Source organism: Ruditapes philippinarum, unplaced genomic scaffold, assembly GCF_026571515.1.
Source record: "Ruditapes philippinarum isolate M1 unplaced genomic scaffold, ASM2657151v2 ctg2127_1_1_1_1, whole genome shotgun sequence".
Lineage (NCBI taxonomy): Eukaryota > Metazoa > Mollusca > Bivalvia > Venerida > Veneridae > Ruditapes > Ruditapes philippinarum.
Genome location: NW_026860637.1, coordinates 78,651 through 101,254, shown reverse-complemented (window position 1 = coordinate 101,254; position 22,604 = coordinate 78,651). Strand labels below are relative to the sequence as shown.

At 33.0% G+C, this 22,604-nt stretch overlaps 1 protein-coding gene across 2 annotated transcripts; it reads right to left on the bottom strand.

Annotated features, from left to right (window-relative positions):
* Positions 1 to 1,011: 1,011 nt before the first annotated feature.
* LOC132712847 (targeting protein for Xklp2 homolog) lies at positions 1,012 to 20,468 on the bottom strand. Of its 2 annotated transcripts, none has more exons than XM_060695284.1 (16): positions 20,276 to 20,468; positions 19,159 to 19,317; positions 16,523 to 16,576; positions 16,157 to 16,228; positions 15,356 to 15,464; positions 14,580 to 14,639; positions 13,888 to 14,130; positions 13,080 to 13,380; positions 12,211 to 12,385; positions 11,418 to 11,565; positions 9,168 to 9,378; positions 8,585 to 8,683; positions 7,665 to 7,838; positions 6,753 to 6,896; positions 4,640 to 4,751; positions 1,012 to 3,624 (listed from the first exon to the last, which is right to left on the bottom strand). In XM_060695284.1, the coding sequence occupies exons 1-16, from the start codon at positions 20,373 to 20,375 to the stop codon at positions 3,305 to 3,307; spliced, it is 2,481 nt and encodes an 826-aa protein (XP_060551267.1). In that variant the 5' UTR covers positions 20,376 to 20,468; the 3' UTR covers positions 1,012 to 3,304. The 2 variants fall into 2 exon arrangements, with proteins under 2 accessions (XP_060551267.1, XP_060551268.1); XM_060695285.1 differs by having other exon boundaries at positions 1,012 to 3,621.
* Between the last annotated feature and the right edge of the window lie 2,136 nt (positions 20,469 to 22,604).

The following is a 22,604-nucleotide window of genomic DNA, read 5'->3' as shown; positions in this document are numbered from 1 at the left end:
TAAATTCTAAGTCGAAAAAGGGGCATAATTCTGTCAAAATGCTTGATAGAGTTACCTCCTCCTGTTTACAGTTGGGGTCATGATGTTGAACAAGCGTGCAAAGTTTCAAAAGCCATATGTCAATGGACTTTGAAAATATTTGAACTATTACAAAAACTTTAACGTAAATTCTAAGTCGAAAAAGGGGCATAATTCTGTCAAAATGCTTAATAGAGTTACCTCCTGCTGGCTACAGGTTGGGGTCATGATGTTGAACAAGTGTGCAAAGTTTCAAAGCCATATGTCTATGGACTTTGAAAATATTTGAACTATTACAAAAACTTTAACGTAAATTCTAAGTCGAAAAAGGGGCATAATTCTGTCAAAATGCTTGATAGAGTTACCTCCTCCTGTCTACAGGTTGGGGTCATGATGGTGAACAAGTGTGCAAAGTTTCAAAGCCATATGTCAATGGACTTTGAAAATATTTGAACTATTACAAAAACTTTAACATAAATTCTAAGTCGAAAAAGGGGCATAATTCTGTCAAAATACTTGATAGAGTTACCTCCTCCTGTTTACAGGTTGGGGTCATGATGGTGAACAAGCGTGCAAAGTTTCAAAGCCATATGTCAATGGACTTTGAAAATATTTGAACTATTACAAAAACTTTAACATAAATTCTAAGTCGAAAAAGGGGCATAATTCTGTCAAAATGCTTGATAGAGTTACCTCCTCCTGTCTACAGGTTGGGGTCATGATGGTGAACAAGTGTGCAAAGTTTCAAAGCCATATGTCAATGGACTTTGAAAATATTTGAACTATTACAAAAACTTTAACATAAGTGGTTACGCCGACGCCGACGCTCGGGTGACTGCAATAGCTCTACTTATTCTTATCGAATAGTCGAGCTAAAAAGAAAGAATTGATGAACATTTACACAAATGAATTAAAAAAACAAAACAAATAAGACAGTAAGAGACTTGAGAAAAAAAAAGATAGAAAAATTAGACAAACATAATAATGGAAAGAAATGATAAATGACATGTTCAAGTCAAGTTTGCGACCAGAAAACATAACCTTACTGTAATACATAGACGCACATGATAATGACTATGAAAGAAAGAAAGAAGGAAAGAAAGAAACTTGAGACCATTACTTGTAGGTTAAAATTACATTAAAATCATTAAAACATCGAAAATAACTGACACTTGTTATCAAACAAACTGGTATCTACAGGACATACTGGTAGTCAGAGGTTACAAAAAAACTGCTGATGAATTTTATCGAAGAATCTGGCAATATATATATATATATAAATAGAAAAGATGGGCAGGTTCAAAAATATGTAAAAATGAACGGCATTTAATTTTTCTAGCAAGTTACCATTCAACTTTATCACTGCACAAAAAAAAGTTCCTTAAAAAAACTCAAGTTTTTACGTACTTCCATTGTAGGTTCACACAATTTCCGATTGAATATAAATAAATACAAGTAAAAACAATTTACCTCACACAACAGAGAGTATTTAAACAATGTTTTACATTAAGTTTGACACTTTTATGATGATGTCACTGGCATGCTAAAGTAGCCGACACCTGCTTAATTACTACTGCTGGTTTTCTGACAAAACTTGGATCAATATATTTATGTGATCTCTGCCACAGCATCTTTTAAACATTTTTTTAACTATTTAAGAACAAAAACAAACAGATGGCAAATTAACTTAAAAGTAATATTTGTTTTCTTCCTACTGAAGTACACTCGCATGATATATGGAGAAAACCATATCTCATAATGTAAAACATCAATAATAAGTAAGAAATATGTCTAAGAAAAAACGAGAAGAGACTTAAGTTTATAACAGACAGAATCACAAGACAATGGAAAATCTGGTATTTAGATACCTTGTAGCTACAACTTAGTGAAGTGCAGCAATACAATGGTTTCATTTTTTTTTATTTTTACACTTTTTTTCTCTCTCACGGAACCAGTTTTAAATTTCGTTTTAATATGAAAAGGATAAAAAATCATTGAATTTCAAAGTTTTAATGTATTTTGTTGTATGCCTAAAGTGAAATTTAATATGAAAAAAACACACAAAAAAACTGATGAACAAAAATGTTTTAACATTACTTCAGATGGAATAAGGTCATTTTTCTCTATTTTAATATCTGGAATAAAACTTTCCCAAATTCATGTTTTTGCATTGATTTGCAGTAAAAATTTAAACTATTTCATCATTCCTTGAATTTTCACTGTTTGTGCTGGAAATAATTCTTCAAATATATATACAAAGACAATATACAGATAAAATGGGTGATTTTATAATAAAAAGCAGTTAATTTTTTACAATTAAAGACAAAAGTATGTATTGGTCTAGATAACATTATGACATGGGCAAAAACATTTATAAAACGGAAAATATAATTACATATAAAAGCAGTATTAAGTCGAACAATTTTTTTTTCATCTAGTATAGAACTATCAAATTGTCATTTTAAATCAAATTTATCAATGATCATTAGATCTTAAAACAATTCATTTATATGAAATACCTAAAAAAAAACTTTCATGTGTGATATTAGGATTGAAAAAGAGAGGAAATACCCCCCCTCCCCCCAAAAAACTATTAAAGTAATTTTTTTAAGTTCTCTATTTGAAAAACTTATCCAATCTACTTCTGACATTTATATGTTGTATGAAACATATTAAACATGGTGTTAAATAAACGAAATACCATAGAAACCATGTTTTAATTTATATGATACAGAATAATGATTAGCTAAAACATTTATTACTCTACGAGTGCCTTTTTTTCTCTTTTGGTCAATCATTGAGTAATGTCAAAAGTATTCTCTAATTTTAATCTACATTTACATATACTTTACTAGCATTTGATAGTGAAATTAAATTGATTGATAAGATTTGAAAAAGCTGTCATTTAAATTTGAAAGATCTTAATTTTTAAAAGAAGTTTTAAGTCCTTTTGTAATCTTGCAGGCCTTGAGCCTGAAGTTTTTCATAAGGTATTATACTGTATTCATCATCATACACAAATTGTAGGTCAAATTGTAACATTTCATAAATTTTCGTGTATTTTATCCTTTTTAAGGTATTACAAATGTTTAAGACAATCCATTCACTCAATTAATGAAAATTAACAATGCTGTTTTACTCCTCTTTTTCTATAAATCTTCTCTTTTTAGCTCTCAAAACTTATAAAAATAAACCAAACAAGTTTTTGTACTTCCATTCAACTAAAACAAATAAATACTATTTTAATTTTTTTTCTAAAAAATATTTTGATCACAATTCATCTTCACTATGACGACATGAAACTTTCAGCATGCATTGCCCTCGTTCGTAATCGAGTGTCTGTCTGAAAATTTGGCGACATAGGTGCAGTCAGCTGTTTTTCACTACGTTTTATCTCCATGCGCCTGTACTGTTTTACTGGGTTAGCTTTGTGTACGGCTTCTTTTCGCATTCTCTCAAATTCTGCTCGTTCTTCAGCCTCTTTCATACGCCGCTCCTGAATTCGTACATTGTCAAGCTCGTCTTGTTTCGCCTTCTTGTGCATCTCGAAGGCTTCCCTTTTCACTGTTCGTTTGGCGGTGTTAAATTCAAACTCGCTGATATCTGCTAAGAATAAATAATATCTCGCAATTAAAACTGTAGAATGAAAAGGAAGCACCTTGCATCGCATATAGCATGTGTCAGATATCATTTAATGTATAGGTAGAATAATATGGATATATTAAAACAATTGTATTTTTCCACAAAATTTGTTTGCTTGCATCAGCAAACCTTTTCAAGTTTGTCTTGTAAGGGAGGACTTCAGATAACACATTGTTCATAATTACAGGCAGGAATGACCCCCTGACAACCAAACCTTTCATAAGTTAATGGTTCTTTGTAAGAAATACTAAACTTCAACAGAGCTATCTATTTTATATTATGACTGACTAAGGAATAGCTACAAGTTAAATGCTCTAAAAACACACTTCAGAATCAAGTTTTAATTGGGTTTTATGTTGCACCAACACAGTACAGGTCATATGGAGACTTTCCTGCTTAACTGGTGGAGGAAGACCACCGGCTTTAATGTAAGCTAGCCAGATAGTTTCTTCACATGAAAGAATCCCAAGTCCCTGCTGGGATTTTGTTTGTTTGATTCAAATTGACTGGGTTTTGACGTCACACCAACACAGTATAGGTCATATAGCAGGTTCCAGCTTAACTGATGGAGGAAGACCTCCGGTGCCCTTCTGTGAATTATTTCAGGCACGAACATGTGAGTAGAACCACCGACGTTCCGTAAGCTAGCTAGATAGCTTCCACACATGAAAGAATGGAAAGTCCCTGTCGGGATTTGAACCCACAGCGGTGAGGGGCAAGTGGTTTGAAGTCAAGAACCTTAACCACTCAGCCATGACGCCCCAATGCTGAGATTTAAACTGATCAGCAGTAGGGGGCAAGTGGTTTGAAGTTAACAACCTTAACCACTCTGCCACAGACTTCCATCAAGAGTTTTGAATGTAATAATTTTCACAACCCCTGCAATGGTTTCAAAATCTTAAAATTATGTTGTGCTTTATCTGCAATGCAATGTTATAATTATTAAATCATGTCATAAAGATAATCAGAATGAACAAACCTGTTGTATATTTGTTCTCTTTATGAGGTACAAATGGGTCGTGTTCCAGTACTGTGGGATTCCTCGCCTTAAATTTTGTCATCTCCTTCTGGTGCTCTAATTCTTCATTAATCTGTAAAATATTTTTAATAGTTATACATTAATCAATTTACACTTGATTATTTTATGAAGAGAATCATACTTGAAGGTATTTTTTATATAAATATTCCATCTATCAAAGATTGCATTCAACATACTAAATAATCACTGGCAATTCTTCTCCCATTCTCTTAAGGTCTAAAATAAACAAGCAATAATCATAGTATTGCAAGCAATCCATAAGTCCCCTACCTGTTAGAACCCCATCAACATTCTGAAGGGCCATTGGCCATTCACTAATGTTTCAATTTTTCTCTATTTTAAGTAAATTTGTTAAAAAAATTCTTTAAAAATGATCAAAGGAAACCATTTTATGATCAGACAGACAGACAGACTGAAGGACACTCTAAAGTTAATATTTGAAACATCCCTGTTACCAAAATATATATTTTTAAAAGCAAAATTCTTAAAGAGGAGATAACTCTTGAATTAAAGATGCAATTTCATAAAAATTTTCAGCTCTTTTTGACTAATCACAAATATTGTTATATTTGCCATGTTTTAAGCCTATTAGTTGCCAAGGCAACCAAAAATTTTTCAAAATAGGAAGAAAAGATAAGACATGCATAATCTCCAGACTACCATCTACCCATATCTCAAGTTTCATAAAAATATTTCCAGTACTTTTTGAGTTATCACTGGATTCAGTTTATGTGTAAAATTTGCCATATTTTCAGTCTATGTGTTGCCATAGCAACCAGAATTTTCAACATAGGAAGAAAGAAAAAGACATGCATAATTTCCATACTGCAATCTATCCATATATCAAGTTTCATAAAAATATTTTCAGTACTTTTCAAGTTATCGCGGGATCCAGTTTTGTGGACGAACTGACGGGACTTTCCATTATTTTGGGTTTAGGGGCTATTTTCTTTGTTTTTTTCTTTGTTTTCTTAAGGGCTACTAGCCCATAAACCCTTTGATCACGGAATGAACCTATTGTTCTCTTTACAGTTATATAGCCCCTAAACCCAAAATGTTTGCTCTGACTGACTGACAGACAGACAGACATACAGACGGACGGAGGGTAAACCTAAAGTCCCCTTCAGTAAACTGGTAGGGGACTAAAAACTGTTTAATTTAAATTTCGTTCAAAACATTTTCTCACTCACCAAAAAATTTAATGTTTCGCATCAAAATTTGGCTCATCACACAAATTATGGAAATTCCATTATGTTTTAAACATAGAATAATTCTTAGTTATGAGGCCTCATATGGGGTACAGAAATTATCCATTATTTTGCATTATTTTATATTAGAGAAGTAGTTCCTGTACATAAAATATAACCCATTATTATTATACAATGTTGCTATATCAGACCTATTTTTCATTTATAATGGTTGAATAAACCATTTTCCCATGGGTAAATAGATCATAAGATATAATTCAGGATATTGAGTGTAGACTAAACGCTGGTATCTATTACTCGGTACCATTACCCCCAACGCATTCACATGCAATGGCGTGCTTGTATGCATAATATTTTACTAAGTAAAGCCATAAAATTATTTAATATAGTTGTATAGATAGAAATTTTGATAAACATGTTTTTGTCACACTGCTTATTTATCTGTACACAGTTGGTATATGTGGAAAACCCTTTAGCAGGCCTCACACATAAGTGTTTTTGCGCATGCGGGCAAGGACAGAATCCCCCAAAGTTAACAAAGCCACGTTTTGACAACACACAGGTGAAAGTGATTTAAAATGGAAATTGTTATACATACTGCCAAACTGACACTTAAATTTTGTCTTGTTTATGCATCTGCTTGATTTGATATCAAATTTTGCAGATTGCAAGAAAAAAATACGGGTACTGCTTCTGTACGGGAACTGCTCGCATGCCAGAAGTGCTCCTTTGGTTAGAAGTATATTATACAGAAATCAAAAGAAACATTTAACTATTTTACTCAACAATTGATACCGTTAAGAACAGCCAATGTGGGAAAAAAGATAAAAGGAATAATTTCATACCTTTTTACTCCATTCCTCTGCCTTTCTTGCTCCTCTATTATCAGTGTCGAGGTTAAATGGTTGTTTCACCGTCAAGGGACGATTTCTCTTCGGTGGTAAATGGGGCTCTAAATCTGGTATAGGATTAGCATGAAATTCCCTCTGCTGTAAATGGAATGAAATTTTCTAAAGTCTTACACATTTATTATTCAAGTGTCTCAAGACTACGATATTTCCATTTAGTTTTATACAAATTATACAAGTAAAAAAAAAATGGGTCAAAGACAGATGCCTAGGTTGCATTTGTATACCAAATATTAAGTGACTGTGATAAGTAGTTGCTGGGAAAACTGTTATTTCTTCCATTGACCATTGAGGTCGAAAACTAAGTAGGTAAACAGGAAGTGGATAAGCGACAGACCTGAAATTGAATCCCAAGGTACGAGACCACATGTTAAAACTGTATACCAAATATTAAGAGACTGTGATAAGAAGTTGCTGAGAAAACTGTTACAAATTTTTTCCCCTGCCAGTCTGCCCACCAGCTGCTTGACATAAACCATACTATAACTAAACCATACTATAACTTAAGTTTGCTTCTGTGCAACTCGTCCAAAAACGATTAAATTAAAAAAAAAAAAAATTAACTACAATCTGCCATAATATCATTTCATCAACTTACATCATTATATGAGCCGTGTCATGACAAAACCAACATAATGGGTTTGCCACCAGCAAATCTTATCAGGATCCAACCCTATTACAAGTAGAAAAACTGATAGCGAACAGCATGGATCCTAATCAGACTGTGCGGATGCTGCAGGCTGGTCTGGATCCCTGCTGGTCACAAACGCACTATGTTGGTTTTGTCGTGACGCGGCTCAATTATGTCAATTGAAATGTAAGTATTTCGGTGACGATTTTTGCACTTACCCTTTTTTCTTCTTCAAGAGCCTGTTCAATCTTCTTCTTTTTCTCCTCTGCTTTTCTTTTCTCCCTTTCCTCGAAACCGAAAGGAGCCGGTTCGGTAGCTTTATGCTTTCTCTCAGGCTGGAAAGGTATTCCTACATGCGGGGCTGGTCGGTAACGTAAGTGAGGCTTCTCATCCTGATTGTTGGAAAAGAAATCTGTTAAATACTTGTACCAGTAATCGCTACAAGGAAGCGATTTCACTGCCATACTAAGCTTAATCAATCTGACTTATATATAATGTTTACTCAATGGGTTAAGTCAGGATCCACATTTTAGAGCTTAATTTTGACAATTTTTATTACTTCAGGCTGTTGAACTGCCGATCAAAGGTAAACTCTAAACAATTTTAATAATCTTGGCTTTGGTGCCCATTTTAAATATTAATGTTAAACTTTTTATTTCCTACACCACTACACAGTCAAATGAGATATGCCAGAGTTCACTTTTTCTCCTTACTATTGTTGTTACTGCAGAAACCAAGTCAGACATGATGACAAAACAATGAAAAAACACGCAAAAAAGACAAAATGACATGTAATTATTATCTCGATATTGCTGCAAATTTGCAATTCTATTCAATTTTATTTATCAACAGACAACCTACTGTATTTTAACCATCATGACATCTAGAGTAAACCTACAAATTAATATCAGTCAGGGATGAAAAAAATTAGTACCAGTCAGGGAAGAAAAAAAATTAATACCAGTCAGGGAAGAAAAAAATTAATACCAGTCAGGGAAGAAAGAAATTAATTCCTGTTAGGGAAGAAAAAAATTAATACCAGTCAGGGAAGAAAACAATTAATACCAGTCAGGGAAGAAAACAATTAATACCAGTCAGGAACAAAAAAAAATCAATCAATATAAATCAAGCATCATACCTTTGGCTCCTCTACAACCGGTATTCGAGCACGATGTTTCAAAGCAAAGGCTGGTGATTCTGGTACAGTAGAGGGCAATTTCTTCGCCTCTTTGACACCCTGAAGAATAACAAAAATCTTTAACTTAAAGTGACTGCATACAATTAAAAAGATTTGTGTTACAAAATGATTTTCTTATTCCTTTTCAATAGTAACTACAGTCATACCTCATTTATTCGAAGTGACTTTACTTAGACTGTAAATTTACTTCGAATAATCGATGGGTTCGAATAATATAAAGGTAAAAATTGATGTAAATAACTTTTATAGTTTTTTGAAAATACAATGTACTCATCAAAAGGTTAACCAAAACCAACAAGAGGGTCATGAAAATAACTCCAGTCTTTTGTAATTGAAAAATGTTACATAAAATAGAGAAACCCCAAATCCTAAATTGATCATTTCTCATATAGATTCATAAAGATTTTGTAAAATCAAAAGATTTTGTAAAATACAATGTAGTTTAGAAAATCCTGAAAATTTTCGCCCATGCAGAATAGTACCACTAGTCCACCACAAGTTGAGTTTAAAATCGTTGACTTACAACAGTTCCTTTAAGTATTTTCTTGTTAAGAGGTTGAGCATGAAAATGATACTGCTCTTCTGACTGCTCTTTTTCATGATCATGATGGCGATGCTTTGACGAGAGATGAAACTCTTCAGTTACTGTTGGGGGCTTTGTTGGCACCTTCTTTACACCCAGACTGCTGTTCTTAAATATCTCGGGGTTAAATGGTTTAGCTTTGAACTGATTCCTATATTAAAATACAATAGGTGTTATTTAAGAAACTTTGCTCCTGTCAAAGAAATTTATATATCTTGAACAAGAGCACCGCTAGGCAGAGCATTATATGCCCGAAAGTGTTTTTTTTTAGTAACGAATAAGCATTTGTAAGACATGGGAATTAGCTTTTCATGCTATAAAATTTTACAGCTGTAGGTTGATTAATACTTAAGTTATTAATAATGACCGTAACCTTTGACCCCAAAATCAATAGGGGTCTTCTACCTTATATGGGCAATCATCCTAAGAAGTTTGAATATTTTGGGCCAATTGGAACTTTAATTATGCTCTAGAAACTGTTTTCAGTATTAAGGTAAAAGTGACTTTGACCTTTGGTCTTGTGACCCCAAAATCAATAGGGGTCTTCTACCCAATATGGACAATCATCCTATGAAGTTTGAATATAGTGGGCCAAATGAAACTTATGTTATGCTCCCGAAACTGTTTTTGGTTTCAAGGTAATTGTGACCTTGACCTTAAACCTAGTGACCCCAAAATCAATAGGGGTCTTTTGCCTAATATGGACAATCATCCCATGAAGTTTGAATATTGTGGGCCAAAATGGAACTTAAGTTATGCTCCGGAAACTGTTTTCAGTATCAAGGTAAGTGACCTTGACCTTTGACCTTGTGACCCCAAAATCAATAGGGGTCTTCTACCCAATATGGACAATCATCCCATGAAGTTTGAACATTGTGGGTCAAATGGAACTTAAGTTATGCTCCGGAAACCAAATTGCTAACAGACGCAAGGTCAAATGCCTACATAACAAATATCAAATAAATCTGTCAATAAATGAAGGCAGTACAAGAACCACTAGGAGTATAACGGAAGACTTCTTAATAGCTTATCATAATTTAAACTTAAGAATTATTATATATATATATTAGGGCCGGGAATTATATTCGAATATTCGAAACACTACCGAATATTCGAACATTGAAAAACGAATACGAATATTCGAAAAAAAGAGTGTTTTTTTGTTGTAATTACTTTCAAATTTCAATAAATATAGCAATTAAACCATTAACCTTTACTTGACCAGTTGCTCACACGTTTGTATGACACGTGTCAACGATTATCGCCAATTAACTGTGAAAACTTTGGGGTCTATAGTTGATCAAAAGGGCACCCGTTTCACAGTTTGCAATTTACCTGTTGAACAGAATATAATGTAAATTTCCGATTTTAATTATCTTGTTTATTGTTTTCTGTGCAATAATCTGCCCGATTAATCAGTAATTGTCTTAAATTTTGTAAAGACGAAAAAATCGACACGTATTAATCGGTGCTTTATGTAAGCATGGTCAGTGTCTATATTCCGTCAAAATATATTTATTCCGTAGAAACTAATACTCCGTGCGATATTTACTGCGTTATAGCTAAATGTATCTGAAGAATATTTTAAACCTTATCTGAAATTATAAATGAATAATATATTTAATTCAAGTTAGGTTTCAATGTAAATTATGTGTTTTGGGGGCTAAGAAGCTACGGTGATTCATATTACTGTCAATCAAGTCACGTGAGTTACCTACCGTTAATAAGACCATGAAGACAAATGATCAGCAGTCGGATTAACTGAACAAAAGGCAATCAAATTATGAATTTATTTCAAAAGTAAACATTTATGTCGATTTACTATATATTAAATAAAAAACTTTTACGTAGCTATATAGGTAGTTTTAATCGTCGATTATTCCAAACATATTAAAATTGTACAGTATTCGACGCAATCAATTTCGAATACGTATACGTCAAAGAGAAATATTGGAACAAACGTTGTAAAAACGAATATTCGAATATATTCGAATATGGAAAACGAATATTCGAACATCCAATTCCTTATTCGTTCCCAGCCCTAATATATATATATATATATTTTAGAATATGCTTCTTAAAAACATATTTCTATGAAAGGTTCTAGCTTCATAGTCATACATCAGTAGCAATTGCTATTGAATACACTTAAATTTTACAATATTCTCGTTATAGAATATAGATACATACTTCTGCATATCTTCCACTTCTTTTTTCTCCTGATCTTCTCGGGTCGGTGCTGTAACTGGTCGGCTCCTTGTTCGAGTCTCAAACTGTGGTGTTTTTGGCACAGTCATTTTAGGAGACTTTGATCTACCACGTTTTTGTTCAGTTGGGCCTGAAAAAAATTTAGGGAGTTGCTTTTACATAATGACCAATTATTTCAAAATTAAGCATAATATCTGTCACTGGGCTAAGTCAAACACCTACCTTGGCACAGGTAGATTTTTTTTTCCAATTTGAAAATAAATTAAAATAGTTGTTATTAATATAAAAGGATCCTTGAATGAAAATAACATTAATTTCCCTTAATTTAAATTGTCTGTTTATGAATAAACAATGCAGTCATATAACAAAAAACATGGCAATGCAAGGAAATCAGGTTTTTAAACTGGAAAACATATTTTTAGTATCAGTGACCTTGACGCTAGAGGGTTTAAGACGAGGTATCCAGATAAGCTAGCTATAAACCAAGTTTGACCTTGTTCTAAACACTAGTTATTGGCCAGAAACCTATTATTTAACACGCACTGACACTTCACATTCAAACATCACTTACAGTCTGCATCGTACTTGCGTCCACCTTTATTAAGTGGCTGCATAAATTCTCTCTCTGGATGATTTTTACTAAATAAGTTAATTCCATTAAACAACGATTTTATATCGGGGCCACTAAATGTCGGCCCAAATGTACAAAATTAAGTGTTAAAGTATCACTTCACATTCAAACATCACATACACATATTATGAAACATTTTTTTACCTTTTGATTTGGACCTAAATCTGTCAGGTGTTTTGGTGAATTGGGCTAGTTTTTCCGCCATGGACTCATATTTCTCAGCCTGCTTCTCCTCCAAGTCAGGTAGTTTCCTTTTCCTTTGTGTTGATAGTTTAAATGGCTCAGCTACTGTTAAAGTGTGCTTTGTAGCAGAACTTGTCTATAAAATGAAATCAAGAAATTATGATTAAAAGGTTTTACATATCTGCTGGATTGACGTCACTGACTCACTCACCTGCTGACAGTTATCTATAAAGTGTTCTTGTACTCTAAATCATTACTTTAAAATAAAATTTCATCTGGTTGATGTTAGCTCGTTCCTATTAATTATTGGATTCAACTCACTACGGTGTTGGAGCAGTACCTATAGACACTTGCAGATCACAAAGTAGAAAAATAAAGATTTTTTTGCAGATTGTTACATTATTCATTCATTTTCATATATAAATTGGTGTAAGGAGATGAATTAGACGTTTCAAATTCCATTTTGTTGGGTGAAAAGCTGAGATTCTAGCATGTAATCATTCAAGTGCCTTGTCCGGTATATACCAGAATACTTATATTCATCATTACAATAACCAGCTTTAGTTGAAAAAAAAATGTAAAGCACTCAAATCCGGCTAAGAATAGAAGAAAAATACGATTTTGCAGCTTATTTCTGTGTACATTTCTTAATCATATCTTGTGAATTTCTGTTTAAGTACCCTTGCTGATATATACAAGTGGAGTTTGTTTGACAATAACTTTAACCTCTCTATATATTCTATAGCAACACTTCTCACTAACAACCAAAATCTTTATCTCTCAAAAGGGTGGTTGCTATACAGAGGTTGTTCTATATAAAGAATTCATACCTGTTTCCCTTTGTCAGATCTTAGACTACTTGCAAAATCTTTTCCATCACAGTCATGTCTTGTCTCCATTGCATGAGTTTTTATTCTCGAGTCAGTTTCAAAAGTAAACCCTTCAGGTTTTGTCACTTCCTTCGAGTGAACAACACACGCTGGTGCTTTCCCACTTAAAGCCACTTTACAAGACTCCATCGCAAGTTTACGTTTCTTCGCCAGCTCTTGTCTGAAGTACGAGATCTTCTCCATCTCAATTTGCTCTGAATTCTTGACAGCAGCATGTGCTTGCATCTTGACGGGCTTACGTCTATAAAAAAAGAAAATTATGTTTGTTACTCAATACTAAAGAAATAAATCTCTACATAATTTCATCGAAACTCTGATGAATTTGCTATGATGAATTTGCATTACACGCCATCCTTTCAATTTGGATCAGTCCATTTTTAAGGGATTTCAATACTGAAATATAAAAACTGCCCTGAAACCCTCCTGAATTTGCAGTATGAATATGCCATTCTTTCAGTTTGGACCTGACCAGTCCTTTTTTAAGGGATTTAAATAGCCTAATTGTGAAGGATCTTATTTGGATCACTCTCCAGTCCATTTCCTAGAACTGGTTCTGATATTCCATGAAGAAACATGGTCATCACTCCAGTAAGGCTCCAGATAGGCAGACACCTTAATCTCTAGGTCACCGTGCTCATTTATATAAAATTAAAATATAATATGCAATAAATGCCTATCTTTTCTTAAAGAAGATCATTAGAACCTTGCTACACGTCAATGGTCAAAAATGAGAAATTATTTAGATTACTTTAAGAAATTTGGTGTGGTTGGAACAGTCACTGCTTTTTCTACATCAGAGTTTGTAGATCCAGATCTCGTTCTTTTAGGTTCCCGATCTCCTGACAGCCCGCGCGAGTGATTCCTCTGTTTTTCATTACATGATTTATTTACTGTAGAGAAAGAGCTGCTTCTTGCTAATTTACTGGCCTGAGGTTTGTTTGGTGTTCGACTTCTATCTACAACCACTGGCTTTTGTCTTAACGATTCTGACCTAAAAGATATTTATTGACATAAAAAATTAACAGATGAATTTATAATTTAACAACTGTTTTAGAATATGTTATTTCATAAGATTATATTTAAGACATCGAGGATATCTAATGAGATAAAAGAATATATGTCTTAACAGTCTTTACCATTAGCACTCTGCTTGAAATCAAATTTGGTTACTGTACAGCATAGTGAAATGCATAATGGATAAAGACTTTCAAGGTTATGCCATATAGATGAGTTTCATCTTGACTATAAAGGCTACCTTCTGAAAATTAAAATTTAATGCAAGCGTTGGTTTAAAAAAATTGCATAAACATCAAACTGACATCCTTATGAAATGTTATACTCTTTTTCAGGCAAGTATATCATAAAATGTGCACATTAAGAAGGGTGGAGGTCAGCGCCCGTTTACAATATATTTTTTTCTAAAAAAGTAAGGAACCTTACCTTTCCAGTGATCTATGCTGTCTTTTCACCACAGGTTTGTTGTCTTTAACAGGTTCTTTGCTGTAAATCATTGATATAATATTCATTATAAACATTGTAATAAAGTTAGGATGTTCCACATCAGAAAAAAAGGTCAACAATGCTCTTTCTCTGGTTTCTAAGTGTAAATTACAGACATAAACCTTGACTTATTGTTCATTGGATTTATGCCGCAATGGTTGTATAGTTACTATCAGGTTTTGCTGTAGGAGAAATACCAAAGTTGCAATTTGGTACATATTCAAGAAATTTTCACTTTCAGGACCTCCCTTCCGAGAAGAACCACAAAAGATTCCTCTGATAAAATAATTCAAAGTCTGTGGCATGATTTAAATTCCATGTAGCAACAGAGTGAAAGTGATGTAAATACACAAACCAATCTACTATTTGACATTGTAGTAGCATACATATTATTTGGTTTTCTATATATATTCAACAAAAAAATTCTATGATTATTATATGTTACCATTTGTATATCACCTGTAAAGTTTTTTTCCTATAAAAAACTCAATACCAAAATTAAGACCAATATGCTTTTAACACTATGTCTTAAAAGGAAATTGATTCCATATCACTTGAATTTCATTTCATGTTCTTAAAAGTGTTTATGTAATCATTCTTTTAAAGTGAATACTAATACTAAATAGTTACGTTAAAAATATAACACACTTTAACTAAACACAAAGCTTTTCAAAATGCAACATTCAGCTTCAACAAACAACAACAACAATACCTACCTATTTTGAGTAGTTTTAGCACCATTTGTTTTCTGCCTCCATTCTTCTAAATTTGTACAAATATTTTTCGGTACTTGTTTCTTCTTCTGAATAGCATTATAGTGTTTCTCTGTAAAAAAAAGGTAATTTTTCTGTTTTACATTTACATAAATCAAAATTTTAACTACAAATGTGTCCATAGGACATGGGTGCCCCCTCCTCAACTCCACTGTTTTGTCCATCTAGGACAAGTAAGATGTGGGGGCACAAAAATTAAAACCAGAGGACAGAACTTGCTGTGACTGATAATTACTCATAACTAGCGAGCTCGATGAGCTGGCCCTGCTCGCAAAGCGAGCTTTACGGTAACGCAAGTACCTGCTAAGTGATGGTTTTTAAAACTTTAGTCCGAAGTACCGAATCGACACATCGCAACTTTTCAAATTACAAGATAACAATAAAAGCCGTTGTACTCTGATTGAAAATGGAAGCGTAGAATTGTGTCCTGTGCACTTATTTGGAACCATAATAGACTGGGGGAACCAGAATAAACGGAAGCAGTGTATAAAATACCAAATGACAATTTTAAAACGGAAAATGTAAAATTATAATGAACGATTTTTAAAAACTTTTAGTACAACACAAGTCCCTTCGTAATAATTCTAGTAAACACAAACCAAACACATTTACCCTCAATCTTTCACCATTATATGGTAATTGGTAACATTTCTAAAGTAAATCTAAAAGTGCAATGAAATATGGTATCTAAGTCTTTTTAACATTATGATAAATTTAAAGAGCCAAAATAAAACAAGTACATACCAACAGTATTTGGTGTGATAGCTTTTCCTGAACGAGTCACTCGTGGACTAGGCGTGTGTATTTTATTTTCAGCTGAAGAAAAAATTTATTAAACAAAACATGAAATAATTTATGTACTAGAAAACAGATATGGAGAGAATTACTTAAGAATTTTTCTCACTTTTTGGTCATAAAAAAACTGCCCAACATTAATTTGATGACAAACCAAAATCATGCCAAACTGTAATTTTGTAAGGTAAATTTAAGCCCAGCAGAAAAAGAGGTATTAAGTTACAGGATGAATTCAATTTGAAATCAATAAAATAAAGAGGGACAAAAACATGTGTTTAAAAAAAAACAACAAAACAAATACCCATCTGGACCTACCTTTAACAACTTGATGCTGTGGTGTAACACTCTTTTCAACCTCTTTAGCCACATCTTAAAATAACAATTATGATATATTAATTGATTATAATTCTTAAGAAAAACTGAAAGAATATGACCTCAAGCAAAGTAATTCTGAGGTTGTTTATATAACAAGAGCTGTCGTTAGGACAGCAACGCTCGACTATTCTTAGTGCTTGATGGTAAAAACAAAAAGCTTGATACAGTTACATCCTCAAGTTTACAGGTTGGGGTGATGGTGGTGAACAAGTGTGCAAAGTTTCAAAGCCATATGTCCATGGACTTTGAAAATATTTTAGGTATTACAGAAACTTTAAAGTAAATTCTAAGTCGAAAAAGGGGCATAATTCTGTCAAAATGCTTGATAGAGTTACCTCCTCCTGTCTACAGGTTGGGAACATGATGGTGAACAAGTGTGCAAAGTTTCAAAGCCATATATCAATGGACTTTGAAAATATTAGAGGGATTACAAAAACTTTAACGTAAATTATAAGTCGAAAAAGGGGCATAATTCTGTCAAAATGCTTGATACAGTTCCCTCCTCCTGTCTACAGGTTGGGGTCATGATGGTGAACAAGTGTGCAAAGTTTCAAAGCCATAAGTCAATGGACTTTGAAAATATTTGAACTATTACAAAAACTTTAATGTAAATTCTAAGTCGAAAAAGGGGCATAATTCTGCCAAAATGCTTGATACAGTTACCTGCTCCTGTCTACAGGTTGGGGTCATAATAGTGAACAAGTGTGCAAAGTTTCAAGCCATATGTCAATGGACTTTGAAAATATTTGAACTATTACAAAAACTTTAACATAAGTGGTTACGCCGACACCGAGGCTCGGGTGACAACAATAGCTCTACTTACAGGGTTCCCACTCTTAGATATTTTGAAAATTTAAGGACTTTTCCAGGACTTATCAAGGACCTTTTTTGATTTTTTAAGGACTTTTTAGAAGATTAAATTTCACGCTATTCAATTTTTTTGTCCTATGAATTTTTTCGTGGTAATGTTTAAAACAACATTTAATAACACCAATATAATACATGTAGTTCATGACATAAATCTAACTCTATCTAAGAAATACATTCAGTGTCTATAAATAATGAAATGTACTTTGTGACAGCAACTGTTGCAGGGTGTCTGCAATTTTCATGTAATTTTGGTGTTTTTAATGCTTCCAAGGGATCACTTTTTTTACAAGATATTCATAGTACTTTAATAAGTAACCTCACATTTGACCTCAGTCCACTTAGGTGCATTGAATGGCAAAAGCATGTCACACTGAAGGGTATATGAAACTGCCTGCAGGTGTTTCTACATTAAAAATTTCACAAACTTTCATGTTTAAATGTTGTACTCTGCTTAAGCCTGTGCTACGGGTTCTACAAAATATGGTGGCAGCACAAAATAACCAACACACACAATTATAGCAATATTCATTTTGGTTTGTATACAATATAGATTTTAATGAGAAAATGAATTGATATTTACAAAATAATGTGACTTAGCCAACTATTACTTTCATTCATTCCATTGAAATTTTCAGTTCAGATGTTGTAAGAAAAAAAGTAACATTTGCTTTTCTGACTGTTAGGTTCATTAATGAATAGACAAATGTACTTGCAAGATATGAGATTTGTTGTCTACATTTAATTTGTAGGGTGTAATTTTGTTTGAAATTTCATATGTAAGTTCATTCGTATTATTTTTTTTATTTAATAGTTTTCATGGAGTATACTGTATTTGGGTATATTTTGGTTCAAAAATGTATATTTGGGTATGTTTGATTACATCTTAATGAAAGTGCATATTGTATTCATGATTAAAACAGCACTTTTTTTAGTATAACACATTCATTTTTAGTATATATGGCTAATATTTGGGTATTTCTTGCTACCCAAATATGGTGTGGCCAACTGGCTGTGCTCTGCCTTGACAATAGTTCATGTATGTAATACTTTTGTTTATTTTATATTGATTTACCTTTGGCTTTTAGCATGGTTGTGAGCAATAAGGTTAAACAAATTGCCCAAGGAAGCAACCAGACCTGTGAACTTTCATGTTTCTTAGCACTGGCCAATCAAGCAAACTTGTGGTCGATTTGTGACTGTCTAAATTCTTATAACATTTTCCAAACAAAACCGCCATAGTAACCAGAAAATAAATGTTAAATCTCATAAATGTCAAACTTGGCCTCCCAAAACACATGTAAATCGAAAAATAATCAACATTCAAGATGCGGAAGTCAATATACTGTGCTAAGACCGTCATTTTGGTTGTTTGATTTACCTCCCCTTTTCCAGACTAAATCCCGTACCTTCCCGGACTTTTTTATGTATATACACTAATTCCCGGACTTTTCAAGGCCGGGAGCTCCTGTTTTCAAATTCACGGACATTTCCCGTTTTCCCGGACAGCGTGGGAACCCTGTACTTATTCTTATCGAATAGTCGAGCTAAAAATAAAATATAAGTTAAGTTGAGCTTTTGATCTCGGCAAAGGTGTAAACTTGAAAATTCCAAATTTGAAAGTCACATGTGATGCTGTGATATATAAAGTCCAAAACAAAATAAAGAAAAAAATCACTGGCTAAGATAACACTGAAAGGTACACATACCAGACACAGCTTGATGTTGCACTCTAGACGCAGACCTGGTCTGCCTCATCTCACTTTGGGGTGTGGAGAAAACATCGCTTACTGCTGCAACATCAATGGATCCATCAACCGAGTCATTTGTTATACTGTTGACTGGTACACCATTTTCATGGTCATAATCTGAAAATAAAAATTAATTTGTTTTACAATAGTTACATTTCTCAGATATATCGTAAAATTCCTATTAAACGCCCCGGCGGCTAAACATTTTCCACCTGGGTTCGATTCCCGGACGGCGCAGGTTACTTTCGTTGTGATTTATCATGAAATCCTTTCTACGCTCATTCGCACTGTAATTCTGCTCTGGCACATACAGAAGTTTCAGTTCCCTGCAAAAGTGAAGGCAACTAGTACTGGTAAACTGCCTGACAGACTGACCAGGAACGATGCAGTGGTTGAACTGTGCTCTGATGAATTCAATTTGGCATACTGTCATGATCCTGAGAGTAAACTACCAACACCACCACCATGATGAATTGATTAATGCCTATCCTTCCGTAACGACAGCAGCATTCAACAGTGTTTTATGCACCCACATTCGGTAATGTTATACTATGCGGTAAGGCCGATTCCAATAGAATTTGAATGAAATGAGTATACAAACGACCTATTCCGTAGACTATTGCATTAAAATCTGAATGAAGTATACAGATTATGTTAAGATTATATATTAAAATTATCATAAACAAAATTATGTGATTAAATTAATAAATAAAGCCAGTGATACTGATACAGACCAATAAATATTAAAATTAAATCATGTGTTTTTTTATTATAACTATTATTGTCTGTCAAAATGCAGGGCAAGTAAATTTTTGAAGGGCGAGTAAATTTATAGAGTCACTCGCCCTGCAAATAAATTTCTTTGAAGCCTGATAGACCATAGATGTATTAAAAATGAATATGAAATCTTGAGAAATTACCTTATTAGTTACTTTTTTGTAAATAAATCTGTTTATAGATCTAATTATATCTCAATTAAACAGTCTAAATGAAAATATCATAAAATTCACATTCACATGTTTATTCAGAAAATCGGCATGGATGGTAAACTTGAGCTAAAGGTAAAAAGAAATACCGAAATAATCATCGACGTTTGCGTCATCCTCCGAAATTAAAGCCCCTGTAAAATCTACATATTGGGGAGCGTTATAATCCCAACCGCTTTCGTCTTCCATATCTTTTTAATATCGAAATTCGTTTTGTTTATTAAAGACCGCTATTCTAAAAATTTGTTCTACCCGCACTTTCAATTTGAACCAATCAGAGCAAACGTCATACGTCATTCTATTCGTTACAACAGGGCATTTGATTGGCTAAGTAAATATAGTCTTCGTACACAAACGTTTTCGCTTTTCAGAAAATAAGACACGATATATTTCGTTCAACATATATTTTTATATTATTTTGTACTCAGCAAACAAATACTCGAAAGGGTGTGATGTAGTTTATTTAGTCAGAAAATCAAAGCCTAATTGTATTCAGCAAGTGTCTGAATCTGAAACTCATTTTAACTTCATTCTACCAGTCTTCTGATTGGGAATTTAAAAAAGTATTGTTACTTTTGGTGGCTGTGTGGCAACTACTGCCCTCTTGGACCAAATTTAAATGTTTATAGCCATTTTACTTGCTGAACGGATTGTCCAACTTTAAATTTCGACAGTGAGATAGTCCATTCAAAGTTAACGATGTGCAGGCACGAGATACGATCGAGTATCGGACCTGGGAAGAAAAAATATGTCCAGATTGATATAAAAAAAAACCTGTGTACATCTTAAATGTGTCAAGAACAACAAAAAAAGAGTAAAATATGACACCCTATAAAAATATACTGTAAGTTAACTTATAGTACATTTTTATAGGGGGTCATATTTTACAATTTTGTATTTGGTTTTTGACACAAAGATGTAAACAGGATTTTTTTTTATCAACCTGGTCATATTTTTTCTTCCCAGGTCCGATACTCGTGCCTGTGTGTGCAGGCTGTCCAAATTATACACTGGAGTAAAGGGTTAACCACTTTCAGATCAAGCCGGTATGAACAAATGAAATATGATTTTTTTCGGATATCACAGATAAAATTTACCTGATGTATTTTTTTGTGAGTAAACTGAATATCATAATGCTAATTCGGAACTTTACTTATATGACGCATTCATAAATCTTCACTTATCATAATCATTGAAAACTTAAATATTTAGTTAATTGTTTAATTTTTTTAAAAAAAAAGCAATTTAATTAGAGGACTTAAATATAGATTATATTTCATAAACGTGGTCAGGGTAAGAGCGATTTGGTACTTTAGAAATAAATAAACTGTGCATGCATATATATGTTTCTAAATTTCCGGACTTCCGAGTTATCTAATAGTTTACACCAGAGCTGCAATCTTTATTTTCATAGTAAAATAGGGGTATGGCTCATTGGATGTTCACAGTAAATATGTTTGATAACAGAAAACATTTGATCCTCAGTCAGAAATGAATTCTAAGTCGATAAGTCCATTCCCATTACACTATATACGAGTACTACTATATCTATATATTAGTACATATGTATATGTAATGGGAATGGACTTAGAATTCATTTCTGACTTCGGATAAATTCTAAATTTCCGGACTTCCGAGTTATCTTATAGTTTACACCAGAGCTGCCATCTTTATTCTCATAGTAAAATACCACAGGAGTATGGCTTATTTAATGAACACAATATATGTGTTTGATAGAAGAAAACATTTTAACCTAAGTCAGAAATGAATTCTAAGTCGATAAGTCCATTCCCATTACGCTTTATACTAATAATAGTGCGGTAGAAAACCTACTTATATATACATTTGTTTTTGAGTTATTTATATCTTACATGCATTATATAGTTGCAATAAAATATTATTAAACTAAGAAAAGCTACTCAAGATCACCTTGGAATTAAGACCACCCCGTTTTAAATAAAAAAAATTATAGGAAAGGAATTTTCTGTTCCTTTTACTTAACGGTTACATGATCCACAATTGTCACAAATTTAAACTTCAGATAAGTAAAAATTTGTTGACAAGGCCGTTGACCAGTGGAAGCAATTATGATTTTGCAGCCCTGCATAAACCAAGTGTGAAAAATTATCTTCATTGGTTTTCAAGAAGATACAATATATATCTACTAATAGGTATATTAGTATATAGTGTTATGGGAATGGACTTAGAATTCATTTCTGACTTAAGATAAATGTTTTCTGCAATCAAACGCATATTTTGTGAACATTCAATGAGCTATACTCCTGTGTAAAATACTTGTTACTTGAAGACCATTTTGCATACAACAATCAACATGCTATTTTTTTGTATAACAAGATTTTGAACATATATAGGAGTTTCTTTACATACGAGTTCACGGGTTTGGACACCCACCCTACC

Excerpts from the sequence above, each read along its gene's own strand:
- LOC132712847 (XM_060695284.1), bottom strand. The coding sequence starts at position 20,375 with ATGGAAGACGAAAGCGGTTGGGATTATAACGCTCCCCAATATGTAGAT. Across the intron at positions 14,640-15,355 it reads GCTAAAACTACTCAAAATAG|CAAAGAACCTGTTAAAGACA; the intron begins GTAGGTATTGTT and ends AATGATTTACAG. Across the intron at positions 6,897-7,664 it reads CTCTTGAAGAAGAAAAAAGG|CAGAGGGAATTTCATGCTAA; the intron begins GTAAGTGCAAAA and ends TTCCATTTACAG.